This window comes from Zeus faber, assembly GCF_960531495.2.
Source record: "Zeus faber genome assembly, chromosome: 1".
NCBI classification, from domain to species: Eukaryota; Metazoa; Chordata; class Actinopteri; order Zeiformes; family Zeidae; genus Zeus; species Zeus faber.
The window spans coordinates 5,502,842-5,525,217 of record NC_137193.1 but is presented as its reverse complement, the minus strand read 5'-3'; the positions used below and the strand labels follow the sequence as shown (position 1 = coordinate 5,525,217).

At 45.7% G+C, this 22,376-nt stretch overlaps 1 protein-coding gene and 2 pseudogenes across 3 annotated transcripts; 2 read left to right on the top strand and 1 right to left on the bottom strand.

Moving 5' to 3' along the window:
• Nucleotides 1-3,058: 3,058 nt before the first annotated feature.
• On the bottom strand, nucleotides 3,059-8,871 carry LOC307230203 (antigen peptide transporter 2-like; annotated as a pseudogene). The gene is made up of 9 exons (XR_013844780.1): nucleotides 8,770-8,871; nucleotides 7,988-8,122; nucleotides 6,571-6,754; nucleotides 6,285-6,413; nucleotides 5,641-5,830; nucleotides 5,007-5,232; nucleotides 4,454-4,609; nucleotides 3,700-3,836; nucleotides 3,059-3,477 (listed from the first exon to the last, which is right to left on the bottom strand). The product of XR_013844780.1 is annotated as an antigen peptide transporter 2-like (transcript).
• A 523-nt stretch (nucleotides 8,872-9,394) lies between these two features.
• On the top strand, nucleotides 9,395-16,632 carry LOC307230111 (proteasome subunit beta type-7-like; annotated as a pseudogene). Its single transcript has 8 exons — nucleotides 9,395-9,456; nucleotides 9,751-9,834; nucleotides 11,675-11,772; nucleotides 14,519-14,658; nucleotides 14,980-15,108; nucleotides 15,392-15,450; nucleotides 15,591-15,742; nucleotides 16,520-16,632. The product of its transcript is annotated as a proteasome subunit beta type-7-like (transcript).
• A 1,031-nt stretch (nucleotides 16,633-17,663) lies between these two features.
• Nucleotides 17,664-21,678, top strand: LOC307230028 (proteasome subunit beta type-8-like; the record flags this gene model as incomplete). The annotated part of the gene is given in 6 exon segments (XM_080000205.1): nucleotides 17,664-17,724; nucleotides 19,621-19,732; nucleotides 19,918-19,934; nucleotides 19,937-20,025; nucleotides 20,444-20,645; nucleotides 21,590-21,678. Coding segments are annotated over 6 exon segments (570 nt in total).
• Between the last annotated feature and the right edge of the window lie 698 nt (nucleotides 21,679-22,376).

The following is a 22,376-nucleotide window of genomic DNA, read 5'->3' as shown; positions in this document are numbered from 1 at the left end:
TCTGCTCCAAATGTAGATCGATACTTATCAAATCCGAACCACAAGATGTTTGAAATATATCGGTTCTAACGAGACTTCAACCATGTCTGTGCATGCTATTATTATTATTATTTTTTCTTATTATTATTTTAATATTTTAATAACGATTATAAGCATTTTCGCAACAGTTCTAATTAGTAGTATTATAATAGTAGAATTAATAATACAACAGTATAATAATAATAACAAATAAAGATATAAAGAAAAAGAAAAACATTATAACAATAATAAAATAATAAAGTCATACAAATATTAATAAAATAATAATAATAATAATAATCATAATAATAATAATAATAATAATAATAATAACAATCATAATAATAATCATAATAATAATAATAATAATAATAATCATAATAATTCTCGGTATACTGCACTAAATGGCAGTGAAGACCACAACATTCAGATAAGTTTGCCAAGGCGGCCAGGACGCACCAAAACCTGTCAACACTAACACAAGAACCGTTTCCAATAAGTCACGTGGTTTCTGGCAAAACAACGGAACTACCCGCGGCCTCAGGTGGCGCTGCTTCTCCACCCTCCACCACCACCACCTATCTTTCACTAGAACAACGTCTATAGAACCACGTCTAAAGAACCTCGTCTATTTCACTAGAACCACGTCTATTTCACTAGAACCACGTCTATTTCACCTCTTGTGTTCTGCTCATGTTTGAAGGCCTTTCACATGAACTGTGTGCAGAGCCATCTCCCCAAAAGCCCAACAGCGGTCAGCACGTCACATGAGCAGTTGTTACCAAACGCCCCAAAGGAAAGTGCAAGAAGGTGCCTGGCTGCTTTCCAGCTTGGCAGCATCGAGTGGCAGCGAGTTATTCAATAACACTGCACACACACACACACACACACACACACACACACACACACACACACACACACCACACACACACACACACACACACACACACACACACACACACACACACACACACACTGCTGTAGGGGAGGTGAAGAGGTGAATCTTGGGAAGGAGAACGAAAGTATTGGCTGTAACCATAGCGACCGGACCCTAACACACTCGTCACTCGACACCTGATGGCCGTGCTTTTCTGCCGTCGCAGCATGTCCGAATCCACCGTCCGCCATCTTGTGCTGCACCGTGAAGCTCTCAGCGTAAAGTGGGCGGCGGCACCAGCATCTGCGTTTCCTCTTTCTCTTGTGCCTCCTCCAGGATGCAGGCTGACACAGTAACAACACTCGGCTCAGCTGCTCAGACGACATCGTGCCTTTCCAAACACGTTCCCAAAGGGTGCGGAGAAAGACTCTGTCCTATGACGCAAATGACTTATAATGTCGCTTAAACGGGGAACAAAGCACCAAGACATGTTTTGATGAATCCCCCATTAGGTAGATTGGTAGACATCACAACATGGCGGCCAATGTCTCCTCGACTGCCTCTCAAGGTCGACAGGGGGTGTTGGTGTTTTGACAGTGTTGCTTCAGATAGCGTGATAGTGCCTTTGGTATGATCCGGGCAGGGTTCCAGGAGGCATCGCCCAAACAACACACCTGGGACTTTCCAGGGCGGGTTATCGTTCATGGGACAACAACAAAAAGCCAACCCCCATGGAGTACGAGCGGCAGAATGTATTCAAGTGACTTGTACAACGCACAGAAATTAGAATTCCTGTAGAGTTTGTGTGTACACATTCAATATGAATAGTACTACAGCGGATTCAATGTACATAAACGTACTCCTTCACAAACCTTTTTTAATATATAAAGAAATGTAGAATAAAAATAATTTTAAAAACTGTCAAATATTACTTGTGTTACTTTATGATGTAACCAGTTATTACCATGAATATAACTTCCAAAAATGAAAAGAATCCAAACTTTCTGCCTCACGTGCTCCCTTGAACACCCTCTGCATTCTATGTTTTTCCCCTTTCTTACTCTTTTATTGTAATTGTTATTATTGTTTTATTGTCACTCTCGACCTCGGATAATTTATGGTAAATTGCCGGTACAGCTGTGAATGGAGGTGTGTGGGAATGGAAGCAGTAACATTGCCGTATGGCATATACGGAACTCCTTCATAAAGGAGATCAATGTGAAAATGTACACCTACTGCACTGCCTTCGCCGGATGTTTTTTATGCAGCAATGTTACCGATTCCTTGTGGGGCATTTTAGGGTTTAGGTGCCGCGTGGACCTTGTGCACTAGGAACCGTAGGGTGAATGGCCCAAGCAAGCCCCGGCTGCCATGTTTATGGAACGGGGTTTCCAGAAAAAGTCCTGAGAATGTAAAAGTGACAACAAAACAAAGGATGCATTCATGAGATATCTGCAGAGTAAGGAGTCGGAATCGGCAACAGAAAATATATTAACCTTTTATTTTGTGGTTTTTTTCTGTGCTATGGGTCTACAGTACATGTAGAACAATAAAAAAACATTTTTCTAATTGAGTAGAGCCAGGCCCACACGACAAGACTTCAAATCTTAACAGATGTGAGATGTGAGATGTGAGAGACCCCAGACTGATGACATATCACTACACATTTAACAGTTTTGTTGCTAGTGTGTGGGGAGCAACAGATTCTGTTCATGAACAACACAATCTCCTAATCTCGCAAAGATGCACGAGATGGACTTTGCTCCTGATTTTCAGAAGGAAGGGGAATGGAGGCTTTATTGACTTTATTTGATAACAATTAAGAATTTATACGATAGCATATCACTCAACTGTAAATCTAGTATTTACTTTTCGCCTTAAATATATTGTCTGTCTGTCTGTCTGTCTGTCTGTATGTCTGTCTACCCTTTAGTCCTTCATTTGTGCACTCCAAACGTATGCATCTTTAAGGAAATAATTATTTATTAATACAAAAAACGATTTAATAATATAACTATTATATATGATTGATATATATATATATATATATATATATATATATATATATATATATATAATGTGCACAAGGTACACATAACATATATAACATAAAAAATACATGTTTCCATAACAACATCAGGTTCTGAAACTTTTTTAGTCTATATTTACATTAGAAAATCCATCAGCTGAAACTTGCTATTCATGATTTTGGATCCTGTAGCAGGTGCTTATCATAATATTTCCTTGTTGTGTCAAAAAAAGAAAAACAAGTTTTACAAACTATAAGACTGAGCAAACAATGTTCAGTATTTACAGGACACTGCAGTCGCAGAGTCGGTGTGGAATGCACGGCATGACTCCACCACGATGACAGATCATCGCTGTGCGCTTCACTCGGCAAAGAGCTTCTCCCTCAGTTTGTAGTAAGTCCTTTTCAGTTCCATCAGCTCGGCGTCAGTCCCTTGTTCCTGAACCTTCCCCCCTCCAATCACAACCATGTGATCCGCCCTCTCCACGGTCTTCAGCCTATGAGCGATGACCAGCAGGGTCTGGTCGGGATCGGTGGTCAGGGCCTGCTGGACCTACACCAAGGAGAGAATATTATTTACCATGATCGCACAAGCCTAGCAACTACCCCGGACCACCCTGGACCACCATGGTCAACCCTGGACCACCATGGTCAACTCTGGACCACCATGGTCAACCGTGGACTACCATGGTCAACCCTGGACCACCATGGTCAACCCTGGACCACCATGGTCAACCCTGGACCACCATGGACTACAGTGAACCAATGTTTGTACCTTGTTCTCGCTGTCGGTGTCCAGTGAGCTGGTGATCTCGTCCAGAATGAAGACTTTAGGTTTTCTGACCAGGGCTCTGGCTATGGCTATCCGCTGCTTCTCACTGTTGGCCAGCTGACCTCCACCCTCCCCCACCTCTAAAGGATGGATGATACAGAACCATAAGTCACACACAGAGGGTGGCGGCACTCTAGGCCTGGACAATATTCATCTTAAAGTATAAATAATAGTATATAATACTGCTTATACTTCATCATGTATTCAAAATCCAGTGTTAAAGAGCAATTACAATATAGTTTCATTTTCAATATCAGACCAAATCATTCCAGAGGTAAGTAGTGGTTTGACCTTCTCCATCTCTAAAAGCTTGAGTAAGTTAAATGAACCCCCCCACCCCGAAAATTTTGGAAATGTTAATTTTTATTTGCATATGTGCCCCCAATTTTCAGTGGTGAAAAAAGTATTAATATCTTACACTCAAATATAAGTATAAAAACTCAACGGAAACAATACTCTGGCAAAAATCCCTGTTAAACATTTTGCTCAAGTAAAAGTATTTAAAGTACTTGATACTAAATGACCCAGGTAACAGAAGTTTAAAGTACTATTTAACAACGTACACACACAATCCATCCTTGATGTGTTCACCTCTATTAATTGCGCTAAAGGTGATGATGTCCAATCAGTAAGACAAAGGACAATTAAGTGGTTTAAACACATACAGTGTGTTTAAAGGTGCAGTCATATTGTCTACCTGTGTTGTAGCCGCTCTCCAATTGGCTGATGAAGTCGTGGGCGTTGGCTCGGCGTGCCGCTTCCTGGATATCCTCCAAAGAGCATCCAGCGAGGCCGTAGGCTATGTTGTCTCTGACAGAGCCAGAGAACAGGACGGGCTCCTGGCTCACCAGGGCTATCTGTCAAAGCAGCAAGCAGCATCAATCAATCAGTGTCGGGGAAGTTAGTTCCACTCTGTTCCACCGTGCCGTTACACATCTTCCACCGTCGACGCTTCATTCAAACTTTTGATGAGAGCGGCGCTAAAATGTCAACACTAATGCGAGGGTTGAACCCATAAGATTTTGCACCAAATTCACTTCATTTGACTTCAACTGGTAATTCAGTCTGCCAGGAAAAAAAATCATTTCAAACTTAAAACTCCGCTTCCAGTCGTGAATGACTACATCAACCTTTCAGTCACATAGAACACCACCTTCATCTGGAATCCAGTGTGACCAAAGGTGACCAAAGCGTTGCTGCGATACTAAAACATTGTCTTTTACATTTGTTCATCCTGCGCTTGAACCCACATTGGGTTTGACGCCCGCGGCAGAAACCTCCTTCTTTGGCTCGGGTCCCAACCTTCCTGTGGAGGAAGCGGTGCTCGTAGGAGTTCAGCGGCTGTCCGTCCAGCAGGATCTCCCCGCGCTGCGGCTCGTAGAACCTCTCCAGCAGGCGGGCGCAGGTGCTCTTACCCTCTCCGGACGGTCCCACCAGGGCCGTCATCTTCCCTGGCCTCAGCTCCAAACTCAAGTCCTGACACAAGGAAACGTTCATTTTGAATGCGAGAGCCTGAATGATCTTAGGTTTCTGATTCTAAGGAACAAAGCAAAGGCGGCTGTTTGACTTTAACGGGGTTGAAACCCCACCTGCTCCCAACTTTACATACATATACCCGTCAGGTCCCGCCGTCATTCGGGCGTCTTAGCTTTCGGCACCCGCCACCTCCCCAGTCTCCACCTCTCCCTCCCTCTCTCCTTTGTTCCCTTCCCTTAGGAACCACCAGGAGATCCCAAGGCGCGGCTTTGCTCCCGCCGCCCTGAAGACTCTTTTCCCCGTCCCGAGTCATGGCTCCCCAGTCTCTAAACCTTACACTCTCCTTTGTTCTGTGTTCCTACACAAGTCAGAGCTGACACGTACACGGATGCTCCGCCGGAGACCCACCTGCAGCACCGCTCTGTCGGGGTGCGAGGGCTAGGAGAAGGTGAGGCCCCGGAAACAGCACACGTCCCGCCAGGCGGTCGGGGGACAGGGTGCCCCGGGCGCCCAGCCGGGGCTCTCGGTCCAGGTACTCAAACACCTTCCCTGCAGCGCCCACCGAGTTCAGCATGTCACCAAAGATGTAGATCAGTGTCTGGAGAGGAAGCCAGAGGCCGCTTGATCAACTGTGAACATCAATAGTGATAATAATAATGATAAGAACCTTCAACAATGTTCAAACCAGTGATTCCCAACCTTTTTCATTTGAAGGACACTCAATATGACACCTATTAGGCCACGGACCCCATTTGATAAGATTTAGTCTCTGGGGCCTCAAGCTGAGAAGATTTTATATATGATTTAATGTCTCCACTCTAGTCTGGTGATGTTGAACTATTAATCATTCTGCTGGAGATCCCCTGGGAGCTCTTGAAGGACACCTGTTGAGAATCACTGGTTTAACATATATATATATATATATATATATATATATATATATATATATATATATATATATATATATATATATATATATATATACAGTATATACTGTATATATATATACAGTATATACTGTATGTGTTCCATATATATAGCAGCTAGCTAACCCAGATTTTGTCCCCCAGGTTGGTCTGGTAGAGTATGAAGGACAACAAGCTTCCAGTCGTCATCTGACCCCTTTGGATGAACAACCGGCCATAGTGCAGCACAGCCACCTGCATACACAGCTCAGACAGCTACACACACACACACACACACACACACACACACACACACACACACACACACACAGATTAAGAAAAACAAACAACAACTCATCTCGGTCACAGTAAAGACAGTAATACAATCTCCTCATCATGGAAAAACAAAACTAAACAGCAGCAAAGTTCTCACCCTCCGTGCGAGCAGGTAGACGGCTCTGACGGTGTCGCGCTCGGCCTTCAGGCTGTGCGTGTCCGTCAGCCGGTTGCCATAGCAACGGGCTTCGAAAGCTCCGTACCACCCTGATGCCAGACACCGTCTCATTGGCGGCGTCGTTGGCCCGCGCCTTGGAGTCATGCACGGCCGTGGACGGTCTCTGGAAGTAGTTGCGTGATTGATACTTAAGTTTATCTTTTTTTTTATAGTAGTAACTTATGAATTCATTTAGTTAAAAAATCCCTAAATCCCTCGTGAATATAGTATATGTACTGTTATTTCACAGTAAGGGGGCAAGGCTGGTATATATAGTGTATATAGTGTATATAGTATGTATAGTGTATATATTATATATAGTGTTATTTCATGTTAAGGGGGCGTGGCTGGTATATATAGTGTATATAGTGTATATAGTATGTATAGTGTATATAGTATATAAAGTGTTATTTCCCGGTAAGGGGGCATTGCTGGTATATATAATGTATATAGTGTATATAGTATGTATAGTGTGTATATTATATATAGTTATATTTCACGGTAAGGGGGCATTGCTGGTATATATAATGTATATAGTGTATATAGTATGTATAGTGTATATATTATATATAGTTATATTTCACGGTAAGGGGGCGTGGCGATTGCGAACGCTTGTGTAGTGAATACTAACTGCGGGAATGAGACTGAGAACGGCGATGAGAGGATATCTATATAGTATATATAGTATATATAGTGTATTTAGTGTATACAGTGTATATAGTATATATAGTATATATAGTGTGTATAGTGAATATAGTGTATACAGTGTATACAGTATATATAGTATATATAGTGTGTATAGTATATAGTATATATAGTATATATAGCATATATGGCGCCTATAGTGTATACAGTGTATACAGTATATATAGTATATATAGTGTATATAGTATATAGTATATATAGTATATATAGTATATATAGCATATATAGCGCATATAGTGTATACAGTGTATATAGTGTATATAGTATATAGTATATATAGTATATATAGCATATATAGCGCATATAGTGTATACAGTGTATATAGTGTATATAGTATATGAAGGGTGATGAGATGAGATGCTTGGTATTGTATTATGGTGCAATACCGAGTGGTCAGGGAGCTGGTCGTAAGTCGAACGGACGTTAACAAGGTAGGTCGTTAAGTGAGGAGTATCTGTACCGACAGGGAAGGTGGACCCCACCCCCAACTATGAATAAAGCGTGTAGAGAAGCACATACACAATGCAAACGCACTGAATGACTGTTCCCTATAAAGTTCCAGCAAAATAAAGCATCAAACATATATTTTTTAACTAAATAATATCGCGGAATTACCACTTGAACAAAGCGCGTCCACATACTTACACGGCACGGAGAGCGAGAGGAAGACGAAGGCCCCGAGTAGGTACAAAAAGTCGGGCTTGTACAAGCGGAGGACCCTGACAAACAGCACCATCGCCTTCTGGTTCCTCTCCTCCCCGGTGGCTCCGTCCTCTCGGCCCAGACGCTGCGCCGCCGGTCAGCCAAGCGCGCCGGCCCCCGCACACCGAGCGCCCGTTTCCCGGCTCGTCACCGCCGCCGCGCAGCAGCCGGTGCCCGGTCTCATGCACCGGGACGAGGAGGGCGTGAGCCGCCGGGAAGCGCAGCAGCGCCGGCCGGGGACGATCCCACGCCAGCCGAGCGACGGAGAGCAGCGACGCGCACCGGAGACACGCACCGAGCCAGAGGAGCGCCACGCCGCGCGGCACAGGGACACGTCCACGCAGAGCGCCGCGGCCGAAGCAGCTGTTTTACACATGAATGATGTTGTGGATGTGGACATTTCTCCGAAGGGACGGATGATGCGGTCGCCGGGTTCTTCTCCTCTTCGTATGAAGGCCTTTTACTTTCAGTTTCATCCTCAGCCTCCCCGAGTGTCCCCGCAACGAGCAAGTTAAAAGGGTAAATACCTCACCTCACATATCTCAAACCACAGGCTTGAATATTTGGGAAGCTCTGGGAAGGCTCACATCACGCCTCTGACCCGCTCACATTGAAGAAGGGTTCAGCCAAGGAGCCAAATCACGGCGAAAGCGCTGCGGTCCGAGCCCGGCTTAAAACAAGGCTCGGGGCCGAAGGGGAGGGGTTTGGGCCGCGGGGGGCGGGGCCCCTCACCCGTGCTCCTTTCTTCCCGTCCCAGCCAGCTGTGATGAAGCCGGCCTGGAGCTCCTCCTTGTTTCCGTAGCACAGCTCCATCACCGGCGGAGGGCTCTCCATCTGGACGCTACGGGTTTGGGCAAGAAGGGAAGATAAAGGGAAGATGAGAGGGAAGGTGAGATGGGCCCAGAAAGAGGGAGAGTGGAGGGGGAGGAACAACATGTACGTAAATGAGAGGAGAAGAGACGTAGAAAGACGGTAAGAAAACATAATGCACGTGTGAGCGAAACAAACTCTGCTGCTGTTACTTCTTCCTGTTAAAGGCTGATGACTGCAATGTCAGCTCCACCTCCACTGACAAGTGTAGTTGTTGTGAGTCGCCTTGGATTACAGCGACCGCCACTTGAAAATGTCAATGTACCGCACTGCAACATAATTACTGTTACATATGAATGAGCATGCAAGTGTGTGTCTGCGTGCACATGAGTGTGTGTGTGTGTCAGCTGGACATGCATGCAGATTTACAGTGGAGCATTTATACCCATGTACATGCACCCAAATGATTATACCTGAACAGAGAGAGGGGGGGGGAGAGAGGGAGAGAGAGAGAGAGAGAGAGCGCTCAGGGTGGCTTCAGGTGACAATGGCTCAGTACAACGTCCTGGAGACCCCGAGGCCGGGATTTAATTTCGACAACAGATGCAGGTTTGATTTCTCGGTGTTTCTTTCCGGTTCTGACTTTGTGTAAAAGACAAATGAATAAAGCAAAAAGTTGAAGCAGGAAGTCCAGTAACACAGCAACTCAATGGAGATGGAAAGTGAAAGCAGATCCTTGTTTTGGAAAGAGACTGAACCACGTACAAAGCTGAGCAAAGAGAAGCTGAAATGTTTGTTATTTGTGGTCATAGGGTCAGTTGTTGCCATGCACTTCTTACTTTCCATGTTTCCATCCTCTATCCACCCCCACCCCCACCCCCACCCAACCACCTTTTGCTGCAGAAATGCTGTTTTGGAGGATTTGCTTGAGGGGGGGACACCCAGACCTTTAAAGACAGGCACCACCCAGCAGGAGTGGTGTTCAAGGTAAGTATTAGTAGTATTAGTACTAGTGATAATAATAATAAATACAGCCGCAGGCAGCGATACACAGGGTGGGGTTTCGTCGTGTCAGGTAGGTATTACAGTTTTCCGGGTTCTCTGAAACGCAGCAGGATTTTCCGAGTTCCCGTCAACGCTGCATCGCCCCCCCGGTCTGTCGTCTCCTAGTTGCTCGTCTCGTGGAGCAACCACTATGATGTCCACACAGAGCAACCCTCCCAATGTGCATGAGCACCCAGAGAGGGAAACCAGACTTATATAACATGGTTCATGACGTCACAAAGCGCCTCGCTTCACTAAGTAATCAAACTATGCCAGAATTCTTCAACTTCTGGTCAATTTGCAACGGTTTTTCACTAATTCCTGCTACAAATGTAGATTGATGTGGATAAAACCTGCAGCACAAGATGTCTGAAACACCCCGGTTCTAACGTGGGATCAGTGATTGTCGTGTTCTAGACACTTTTTTCAAAACACAGAGAAGATTAAAAAAAAAAATTAATTCCCAGCGAATTTTCGGGTGTTTTGTAAAACGCAGCACGAGTTACAGTTTTTCCAAGTTTCCATTAAATGCAGCATCGGCTCAAGTCGTCTGTCTACGTGTCGCAAGTGGCTGCATGGGAACGAGTCCGAGAGACGACGCTCGGACTTCTACAACTTAGGATGATGACGTCACAAAGCGCCCGCCCCCTACTAATCAAGTCCTCTCAACACTCTTCTACTTCCGGTAAAATAACCAATGTTTTCCACTAATTTCACCAGCGACACCTCAACCTTGTGCGTGCGTACTGCGATTGTTGTGTTCCAGATACTTTTAGCCCGAAAAACACAAAGTAAGAAGAAAATTCCCAACAATAACAATAGGAATGGGCTGGACCCCTGATAATAATAATAATACTACTACTAATAATACTACTACTACTACTACTACTACTACTACTAATAATAATAATAATAATATGAATCACAATAATAATAATAATAATAATAATAAAAAAATAATAATAGTATCAATAATAATAATAATAACAACAACAACAATAATTATAATAGCAATAATAATAATAATAATAATAATAATAATATAAATAATAATAATAATAATAATAATAATAGAAATAATAATAATAATAATAATAATAATAATAATAATAATAATAATAATAATAATAACTTCCTCCCAAAGTGCTCTACATTCATAGAAGGCAAAGAAAATATTTTCCTCAATTTCAGTTGTGGGTCATCAGTTTAGGAGGTGGCGTTAAAGGAGTCACAGCCGTTCACAATCTAGATGCTGTGCATGAGGTCACGTCCCTGTTTTGTGCCACGTCGTGACGTCAACGGACAAATTATATATTTTGGCTTCGGTTTGTTCTTCGCCCAAATCATGTTTTCTCTGACGTGCGTGAGAAGACACGGATGCAGATCCATCCCCGCCCAAGAAAAGTCATAGAAGCATGTACGGAGCATGAAACGGCGAAAGGTTCGATTCCCAAGAGCGGTGGGGACTGGACTGAACACTGTTCTGGTTGTTGTTTTGAAACATGCAGCATCTTGAGGATGATGATGCTGCTGCTTTCAGGAACACAGAGCAGGAGTTTGCTCCGTTTCTAATGAATACGTCCGTAAAGGAAGGATTTGAACACTGCTGAGACAGACGGGGAGGACACGGCACAAAAGGGTGAAAAGCCATCGCACTGTTTGTTTCGGGAGATTCATTTCATGGACAGGAAGTGCTGCGGGGTTTGGGTGGAGCAGATGTTTGTTTCCACCTCAGCTGCGTTGGAGCTCTGGTGCTGAGGCTCCGTGGTGTGTGTTGCTCCAGAGCGGCGTGGTGCTGGGAGCGGACACCAGAGCCACATCCAGTGAGGTGGTCGCCAACAAGACCTGCACCAACATCCACCACATCACCCCCAATATATAGTGAGTGCAGAGAGAAACCTTCCTCCTCCTCCTCCTCCTCATCTTCCTCCTCTTCCTCCTCTTCCTCCTCCTCCTCCTCCTCCTCCTCCTCCTCCTCTTTCTCATCTTCCTCACCATTCTCCACTTCCTACAGTACCCATCCTCCTCTTCCTCCCCTCCATCCTCTTCCTCCTCTTCCTCCCCTTCCTCCTCCTCCTCTTCCTCCTCTTCCTCCTCTTACTCCTCTTCCTCCCCTTCCTCCTCTTTCTCATCTTCCTCACCATTCTCCACTTCCTACAGTACCCATCCTCCTCTTCCTCCTCTTACTCCACTCCATCCTCTTCCTCCTCTTCCTCCCCTCCCTCCTCTTCCTCCTCTTCCTCCCCTCCCTCCTCTTCCTCATCTTCCTCCACTTACTCCTCTTACTCCTCTTCCTCCCCCCCCCTTTCTCCACTCCCTCCCCCTTCCTCATCTTCATGTTCTTCCTCCTCTTCCTTACCCCCTCTTCCTCCACTTCCTCCTCTTCCTCCCCTTCCTCTTTTTCCTCCCCTTCCTCCCCTTCCTCCTCTTCCTCCTCTTCCTCCTCTCCCCCCCTTCCTCCCCTTCCTCTTCTTCCTCTTCTTCCTCCTCTCACTCCTCTTCCTCCCCTTCCTCTTCTTCCTCCCCTTCCTCCTCTTCCTCCCCTTCCTCCCCTTCCTCCTCTTCCTCCTCTTCCTCCTCTTCCTCCTCCTCCTCCTCTTCCTCCTCTTCCTCCATTCCTTCCCCTCCCTCCTCTTCCTCCTCTTCCTCCCCTCCCTCCTCTTCCTCATCTTCCTCCACTTAATCCTCTTCCTCTTCTTCCTCCCCCCCCTTTCTCCACTCCCTCCCCCTCCTCATCTTCATGTTCTTCCTCCTCATCCTTACCCCCTCTTCCTCCACTTCCTCCTCTTCCTCCCCTTCCTCTTTTTCCTCCCCTTCCTCCCCTTCCTCCTCTTCCTCCTCTTCCTCCTCTCCCCCCCTTCCTCCCCTTCCTCTTCTTCCTCTTCTTCCTCCTCTCACTCCTCTTCCTCCCCTTCCTCTTCTTCCTCCCCTTCCTCCTCTTCCTCCCCTTCCTCCCCTTCCTCCTCTTCCTCCTCTTCCTCCTCTTCCTCCCCCTCCTCCTCTTCCTCCTCTTCCTCCATTCCTTCCCCTCCCTCCTCTTCCTCCTCTTCCTCCCCTCCCTCCTCTTCCTCATCTTCCTCCACTTAATCCTCTTCCTCTTCTTCCTCCCCTCCCTCCCCCCTTCCTCCTCTCGCTCCTCCTTCCTCATCTTCATGTTCTTCCTCCTCTTCCTCCCCTTCCTCTTCTTCCTCCCCTTCCTCCTCTTCCTCCCCTTCCTCCCCTTCCTCCTCCTCCTCCTCCTCTTCCTCCTCTTCCTCCCCTCCCTCCTCTTCCTCATCTTCCTCCACTTAATCCTCTTCCTCTTCTTCCTCCCCTTATTCCTCTTCCTCCCCTCCCTCCCCCCCTTCCTCCTCTCCCTCCCCCTTCCTCCTCTTCCTCCCCTTCCTCCCCTTCCTCCTATTCCCCCTCTTCCTCCTCTTCCTCCCCTTCCTCTTTTTCCTCCTATTCCCCCTCTTCCTCCCCTTCCTCCCCTTTCTCCTCCTCCTCCTCTTCCTCCTCTTCCTCCCCCTTCCTCCTCTTCCTCCCCTTCCTCCCCTTTCTCTTCTTCCTCCCCTTCCTCCTCTTCCTCCCCTTCCTCCTCTTCCTCCTCTTCCTCCTCCTCCTCCTCCTCTTCCTCCTCTTCCTCCTCCTCTTCCTCCTCCTCTTCCTCCTCTTCCTCCTCTTCCTCCCCCTCCTCCCCCTCCTCCTCTTCCTCCTCTTCCTCCTCTTCCTCCCCTTCCTCCTCTTCCTCATCTTCCTCCTCTTCCTCCATTCCCTCCCCTCCCTCCTCTTCCTCCCCTCCCTCCTCTTCCTCATCTTCCTCCACTTACTCCTCTTCTTCCTCCCCTTCCTCCCCTTCCTCCTCTTTCTTATCTTCCTCACCATTCTCCACTTCCTACAGTACCCATCCTCCTCTTCCTCCCCTCCATCCTCTTCCTCCTCTTCCTCCCCTTCCTCCTCTTCCTCCTCTTCCTCCATTCCCTCCCCACCCTCCTCTTCCTCCTCTTCCTCCCCTCCCTCCTCTTCCTCATCTTCCTCCACTTACTCATCTTCCTCTTCTTCCTCCCCTTCCTCTTCTTCCTTTTCTTCCTCCTCTCACTCCTCTCACTCCTCTTCCTCCCCTTCCTCCCCTTCCACCCCTTCCTCCTCTTCCTCCCCTTCCTCCTCTTCCTCCTCTTCCTCCTCTTCCTCCAGGCCCACACCTTTCTCGTTCTTTCCTTCCACCAGAGCTTTACTCTTTTCTTTTGTGCGCCCTCCTCCCTTTCCATCTTAATTCCACAGACGTTATTGGCCCCAAAGAGTCAAGGAGTCCATACAATCTGTAAAAGGCTTCAAGTCAAAAGGAGCAACTCCAGACCATCCAATCAAACTGAACAGAACAAACACTGATTCAAACGTCAATGTGAAATGAACCAATCAGAGACGTTGTCTGTGGAGCATGTCTGACTTCTCTCTGTGGGTTGCAGAACTGAGATGTTGTCTTTGCCTTCCCCTCTGTCTGTCTGTCTGTCTGTCTGTCTGTCAGTCTGTCTGTCTGTCTGTCTGCCTCTGTCTGTCTGCCTCTGCCTGTCTGTCTGTCTGTCTGTCTGCCTCTGTCTGTCTGTCTGTCTGCCTCTGTCTGTCTGTCTGTCTGTCTGTCTGTCTCTATCTGCTGTGGAGCAGGTACTGCAGCACGCTCCAGAAGACCACAGACCTTCTCTCCTTCAATCTCTCCATCTTCTCCCTGAACAGCGGCAGGAAGCCCCGCGTGCTCATGGCCGTCAACATTCTACAGGACATGCTCTACAGGTGTGTGTGTGTGTGTGTGTGTGTGTGTGTGTGTGTGTGTGTGTGTGTGTGTGTGTGTGTGTGTGTGTGTGTGTGTGTGTGTGCATAGATGATACCAGATTCTTGGTAAATATGGGTGGGTGCCAGTGGGTTTGAACCTGTACTATTTGTAGGAAACGTAGTAATTATGAAAGTTTTTTTTAATGGTTAAAACTTGTTCAAAACAAATATTCTTGCCACTCACTTGGATTGAAGCACCATAGTATATGGAAGCATTTGAAGTGTGGCTCCTGATGCTGCTTGTTGGTGTGAATAACATCATGTCATGTAGTGCACCGTCAGGTACAGAGGCCAGATAGGGGCTCACCTCATCCTGGGAGGGGTGGACTGCACTGGACACCACCTGTACACAGTGCGGCAGTATGAGCAAGGTGCCCTACCTCACAATGGCTCACTCATTTTGCATCGTCAGTCCATTTAGCACATTTTAGGGTAAAAGGAATGGGTTTCCCCGTCACAGACTATTGCAAGTTATTTTTCAGCTCGCATTGATGAAATAAGTCTTTTTTTTTTTTCGAAACATTCGTAAAACATAGATATAGATAGATGGATAGATAGATAGATAGATAGATAGATAGATAGATAGATAGATAGATAGATAGACAGACAGACAGACAGACAGACAGACAGACAGACAGACAGACAGACAGACAGATCATGTTTGTGTTTTCACGCTGAACACGGTGTTGTGCAGGTTCTGGTGACTCGGCGGCTCTGGGGATTGTGGAGGACAGATTCAAAGCTAACATGGAGGTACAGAGTGGTGCACACGTCCATTGGAGGCTGTCATTATAATTATAAATTAACATCATTTATAATACCTGTCTGTCTGTCTGTCTGTCTGTCTGTCTATCTATCCACCCGCCTCCCCCCCTCCTCTTTGGTTTTCCCAGCTGGTGGAGGCCCAGTTCTTGGTGCGTGACTCCGTCCATGCAGGCATCATGAGTGACTTGGGTTCGGGAAACAACATTGACATGTGTGTGATCACGGCGCAGGGGGTGGAGTACATCCGCCCGTACCAGGAGTCCGAGTACAGCGACCAGAGGTGACGCTCCTTGGCTTTAACCACACTCCAAGAGAGGCCACTGGCTCCAGCAAGTGCAAACATTTTTTGCCGCCTGTTCACATCTACTTACCATGTGACCCATGGCAGATTCTGCCGTTTAAAGCCGTAACAAAAACACCTAAAATCAACCCTGGTCCTGGCCAAGTCAAACAATAAATCTATTTCAGATTTTTTTTGATCACACCAAAATGTATCAATCACACTCCTTTGGCTTGAGCCTTCGTCCTCCATCACTTGACCTTTGAACCATAGCAAATAAAGTTCAGTTTGAACTGTCGCCACCTGTCACTGCACACCTGTCACCAGGCAGTAATCTCACCACCTGTCTCCACCTTGTTCATCCTCTTGTCGCAGCACGTGTGGCAGCACGTGTGGCAGCACGTCCTTTCCACGTCCCTGCCTGTTTCCCTGTGTGTGCGCCCTGAACTCTGAGTTCCTGTTTCTCTGCCGGCTCCTCTGCTCCTGGTCCCTGATTCTGGTTTCCCTGCCTGGTCGTGAGTCCCTGTCTTTCCAGTCACGAGTCCCTGCCGGTCCTGATTCCCTGTGTCTTCTCAATAAACCCCGTCAATACTCCCTAAACCCTGTGTCTTGCAGTTGGGTTCCTCCTCTTGACCACCTCTTAACAAACTCAGATGAAACGTCGTTGTGCGTCCTGTGGAGCAACTTGTGGGGAATTCTCCTCAAGATGCTTTAAAAGCCTTTCTGCAAATTGTTTGTGGTCAGAGTATCTGTTATTTCTCCCCAACTCTCTGGCAGGCGGAGGAAATACAAGCACCACCCGGGCACAACAGGCGTTTTGGAGGAGGAAGTCGTCCCCCCTGAAGCTTGAGGTTGTGGAGGAGACGGTGCAGCGGATGGATACGCTCTGAGCCGCACGGCACTGCGGGGAAAGCAACACATTTAGCTGAGAAAAGGAGAAGAGGAAGCGTCCATATGAGCTTTTTTATTATTATCACTGTTATTATTATTTTCCTCATTCATTTTTTGAAGACATTGCAAAGATGTTTTTACGATGTAAATCACATTTCTATTAGATGTTGAATGTGGACATTCAGTGTTGAACATGTGACTTCATATAAATAAACTGTTCAAGTATTGTTTCAAATATTTTTTGCGTCCAACACTGTGTTTAAAACATCCTGCACGCCTTCATTGGAAAACAAGAATAGTCGCTTGATATAATAAATATAATGAACGAAACAATATGACTGAATTATTAGTGTTTTTACAACGTCATGTAAACAGTAAACATCACGCACTGATGGTGACAACCATATCCAAACAATACAACACCAATTGAATTAAACACTGAATAAATAACTTACTTTTTTTTTAATACACACAAAATAAAAAATGGCAAAAAAGTAAAGGAGTAAAGGAAACGTCTACCTAGACACTGATGACGACACAGTGCTTTAAACCTCCTATTGGTTAATACTGTTAAAGCCGCACCTTTCATACGCAACACGTCACTAACACCAGGCAACCACACAGTAATAAAACATGAATATTATTATAAAAAGCACACAAGCTGAATTCATTTGGTGAAAATAAGTATATATTATATTGATTTTCAGTTTTGGATCATCAATTTAAACCTCAATGGTGAATATGTTTATTTTATTGGCGATGTTTTCGGGTTTTAATATATGAAAATAAAAAAACAACTAATAATAATAATAATAATAATAATAAAAGTGTCTTATGCCATCTAATTCTAAGTAAATTGTCAATATAAATCCGTGATCAGATTACTTTCACTTTCGATTTCTTGGGTGAAATTTGGGACGTTTGGTTGCCAGGCAGTGTTTTCTGTCATATCTTTGTATTTCATTGTTGTAACCATGGCCCTTTTCAATTAAGCGGTTATAACCTTTATTCCAAGCTCGGTGGGCGGATGATGGACCGACCCAGTCACTACAGCTTCGGCACCAAAAGCCCGGAGTTTGCTGTTCCTTTGGGTGTGGACGTGAGTCTCATTTCACAAGGTTTTCCTTTTTGTTTGGTTTGTTTTTGTCATAAGAAGCTGAGTCGTTTGGAGCGTCAGAGCGTCCAGCTCCAGACGCGTCCGTTCAGTCGTTTTTACGCGTCTGTTGGTTCAAAGCAGGGGTGTCAAAGCTAGGGCCCGCGGGCCTCTTTGGGTGCCAGCAGGGGGCTCGAATCCGGCCCGCGAGGATTAATGGAGAGAAGGGGAAAATATTTGTATAATTATTTATATATTTATAATTTTATATATTTTTTAATAGTTATAGTTAGGGCTGGGTATTGTTTAAAATGTACAGTACCACTACCAAATCGTTCTGGCTCAGTGCTAGGGAATGAGGAAGAGAAGGCAGGCGGAGGCCAAACAGCGCCAGTTGGCGTGTTTTCTAACAAGTCTCTCAAACAAAAGCTGGCTCGTTGGCCGAAAAAGAAACTCAGGGCTCGCAGGCCCATATATATATATATAAATAGTTTGGGGTTATCCGTGGATCCCCGCTTCCTGGATCACCAGTTGTCCTTGTCGGATCGTGTCTCTCAGGCTGACTCGCATGCACGCCCATCCTACTGCAGACACACACACACACATTTATACCTTCCTGTTTTGGGGATCCCCAGCCGCTGAGTGGCCCCGGGATGGGAGACTGCACCGCCTGTCTGCAGCAGTGGCTTGTCCCCGCCCCCTTGGTCCACCACACATACATATACATACGTTCATACATATATGCAGTGAAATGTCTTTGCAACGCACCCGGAGATTATGCACAATAGTTACTAAACTGAACATAATAGCTAACCTAATTCCTACCTAGCAACTAACTGAAACGAATTGATTCCTAAAACGTCATGCAGTAAGTGAATAGAATAATATAAATAAAATAAAATTCAAATTAAATAAGACTCAAAAAGATAATACAAAGTGGGGGTACAAAATAGAAGTAAAGGGAATAGAGTTATGTATATGGGATAGGCTATTTGTATATTCAGATATGTGCAGTAAAGTGCATGTGAATAAAGTGAGTATGGAGATATACAGTACAGTATACAACAGTACGACACAGCAATACAGTAACACTGAACACAACAGCCATACAGCGCAGTATGCAGTAACCCAGAACAGTGATGCAGTATGCAGTACAGTATGCTACGTACAGTACAGTAAGGTAGTGGAGCCTATGTGTGTGGCTCAGTGAGGACCCCTGGTGAGGTCAGCATTGACAGTTCTAATGGCTTTGGGGAAGAAACTCCATCTCAGTCTCTCTGTTCTCGCTGTATGACTGTGGAGGCACTTGCCTGACCGCAGCAGCTGGAACAGTCAGTTGTTGGGGTGGTGAGGATCCTTTATGATCCTGCGGTCTCTGCTACTACACCTCCTGGTGTATAAGTCCTGCAGGGAGGGGAGGGTAGTTCCAGTGGTACGTTCAGCTGAAGGCACCACCCTCTGCAGGGCCCGCCTGTCCTGAGCAGTACAGTTCCCAAAGCAGGCAGTGATGTTGCCTGTCAGGATGCTCTCCACCGCTCCACAGTAGAAGGACTTGAGGATCCTCACCGAGACCCGGAATTTCCTCAGCTGCCTGAGGTGGTAAAGACGCTGCCTCGCCTTTCTCACCAGAGTGTCTGTTTGTAAAGTCCATGTTAAGTCCTCTGTGATGTGGACTCCCAGGTATTTGAAGCTGCTCACCCTGTGGACAGAAGTCCCATTAATGTTGTTTATTTATGACTTATTATCTGTGTTTCAATGCAATTACTTGGACTTTGGGCCCCTTTGTCTTCAGTAGGTTGAACAGCGAGCCCCCAAATTAAAAATAGACACTTAGACACTTCCAATAGTTCGCAGATAAACTGCTGTAAGGTGTAATAACCCGGTGTCTCTGCAGCTTCACAGGAGGTGAATAAAGTGATAGAGATGAACCCTTACCTGCTGGGAGCCATGTCTGGCAGCGCCGCCGACTGTCAATACTGGGAGAGGCTGCTGGCCAAAGAGTGCAGGTCAGCCTGTCTGTCTGCCTGTCTGTCTGCATTTCTGTCTGTCTGTCTGCCTGTCCGCCTGTCTGTCTGTCTGTCTGCGTTTCTGTCCGTCCGTCCGTCTGTCCCGTCTCCATCCTGGCTTTGCCTGTTTTCCACCTCGGGAGGCGTGTCCGTTTAAAATGTGTAAAGTGTGTGACATGTGTCAGACTGTACAAACTCAGGAACAAGCGAAGCATCTCAGCACCAACATGATGCAGCGCTACAGGGGAATGGGCCTCTCCATCGGCAGCATGATCTGCGGCTGGGACCAGCAGGTGCTCCTTGTTGTGTTTGTATGCAGAGTGCACGTGCAGGTGTGCAGCGTGGGCTGAGGCACATTCAGTGACGGTCAAATACAAATCATTTGGAGAGATACCCAAGCAAGCAACAAGCTTAAAAAACACCTCGTAGAATATGCCCTGTGCCTTTTTGTCTGTTTCTTGCTCTTTTTCAATGAAACGTTCTGTTTCCTCGTGGGTCGAAAAGACCAAAGTGCAGTTGAAACAGCGTCTCTCTCTGATCTGCCACAGTGTTTAGTATGGGATGGCGGCGGCGGCCGACGGTTGAACCTCCGCCTCCAGGGTCCCACCAAGAACAGAGGCAGCGTTTTCAGCGTCACCCAAGCCAGATCTCTAGCACCAAATCAAAGTAAAAGCTTGCAACCAACTGCACTGAACTGCGCTTCCTTCCCAGGGCCCCGGTCTTTATTACGTGGACGACAAGGGGACGCGCCTGTCCGGTCGCATGTTTTCCACCGGCTGCGGGAACAGCTACGCCTACGGTGCGGTGGACAGCGGGTACCGGGAGGACTTGACGGTGGAGGCGTACGAGCTCGGCCGCAGGGCCATGGCGCACGCCACTCACCGGGACGCCTGCTCCGGAGGAGTGGTCAACAGGGAGTAGGCTCCCAATGCTACACAAGGTGTTGCTGCTTTTTTGTCTGGAGCGTCTCGCTCGTGGCGTTTTGAAACAAGCAGAGAAAAGCTGCACAAAGTGCGGATTCTCAATTCCTCAAACAATCCCACGTCTGTGAGTGGAATGGTCCCAGAGGTTTTATCATTTGACAACAACAAATAACAAGGAATAGACAAAGCTGTTGACGGTGCAGAGTCCAAGGTTGTTGATAGATTTACTACTAATCTCTATTCTTTCTCATGGTTTTGGCTGCTGGCAGCGATAGAAATTCTTGAATTGACGAAATGATAATTGTGATTTATTGCTCAGTTTGTGCTGAAAAAATGGTTCCTTGCATTAGAGTTTAGATTATTTAGGTGCTAAAGGCAAAAATGAATGTAGAGCAAAACGGCCAAAAAAGACCAGAGACTCTATGACCTGATAAGAAATGATTAGAATTTATGCATTTTCTTTGATAGATTTTCATTGTCTTAATGAATTATTTAAATTTCCCAGAAATATATTCTTAAATTAAAGCCTGTTTTAAGGTTTAATTTTGGCTTCAAGACCCTGTCAAACAAACAAACAAACACTCAGACAAGGTCAGTCTCCCATGGTGCAATGCACCCGGTACAGTAGCAGGGCTCTGTTTGAACAGGGTTTGTTGGGGGATTGTAATTATTATTATTATTATTATTATTATTATTATTATTATTGAGACACAGGGGAGGTGGTTCTGACAACATAATGCATGACTCCTCTCATTTGTTGATGCTTTAAAGTCATTCTGGATTATTCTAACATGTGTTTATAGTGATTCTACCAAGGTCAGTTAAATGTTGACGTGAAGTGTCTGTATGACGCCATTTTGAGTGTTTGAGTAAGAAAATGTAAATAAAGACATTTTACGTGTGTGTGTGTGTTTGTTTGTGTGTGTGTGTGCAGTGTATCACATGCAGGAGGACGGCTGGGTCAAGGTGTGTAAGGAGGACGTCTCAGAGCTGATCCATCGCTACAGGAAGGGCATGTTCTGAATGTGAGCCCAGAAGAACATCTGTCGTCCATTTACTGACATTTATTACAGTTTCAAGAAAAAAGATGAGAAGACCTAAGGATTGAAGTGGAATCAATAAACTTCATCTTAATTTAATTGATTGATTGATAATACGTTGATTTGATTCATAGACAGAAATAATAAATGATTATATTTTTAGAATAACAGGTCATGCACTGCGTCCAGTTGAATAGATTTGAGTAAATCTCAAAAAGTGGAGTTATTTGAGTCATTTGACCAAAAGTGTCATTCTGGCATAATGTGCGTTGTGGATAATTGTGTTGTCTGTACCGTTACGGTTACTCTTCATTTATATGCTTCAGCTCATATTTAGAAATAAAGACTGCTGCCTGAAGCTTTCATGGTGTGTGACCAATACGTGCGGGGAGTGGGACCCAAACTGAGATGCTGCATAGACACAGAATTTCCCCAAACAGAACAAATTTGTCAAGCAGAACATGTCAGTGTTGGAAGAAGATACGTTGTTGTCATGACTACAGGGTCTGGTTCTGTGTCAACGTTTGTAAAATGTCACAGGAACCAAACAAGTTGAAGCATCGAGGCCTGACAGAGAAACTATCATGTCAAGTAGAAATATCAAAGCATATAATTAAAGACTCAATTCCGCTAAATCCACAGGAAGTAGATTTCCTCTGGCTGATATCCACCACAAGCTGA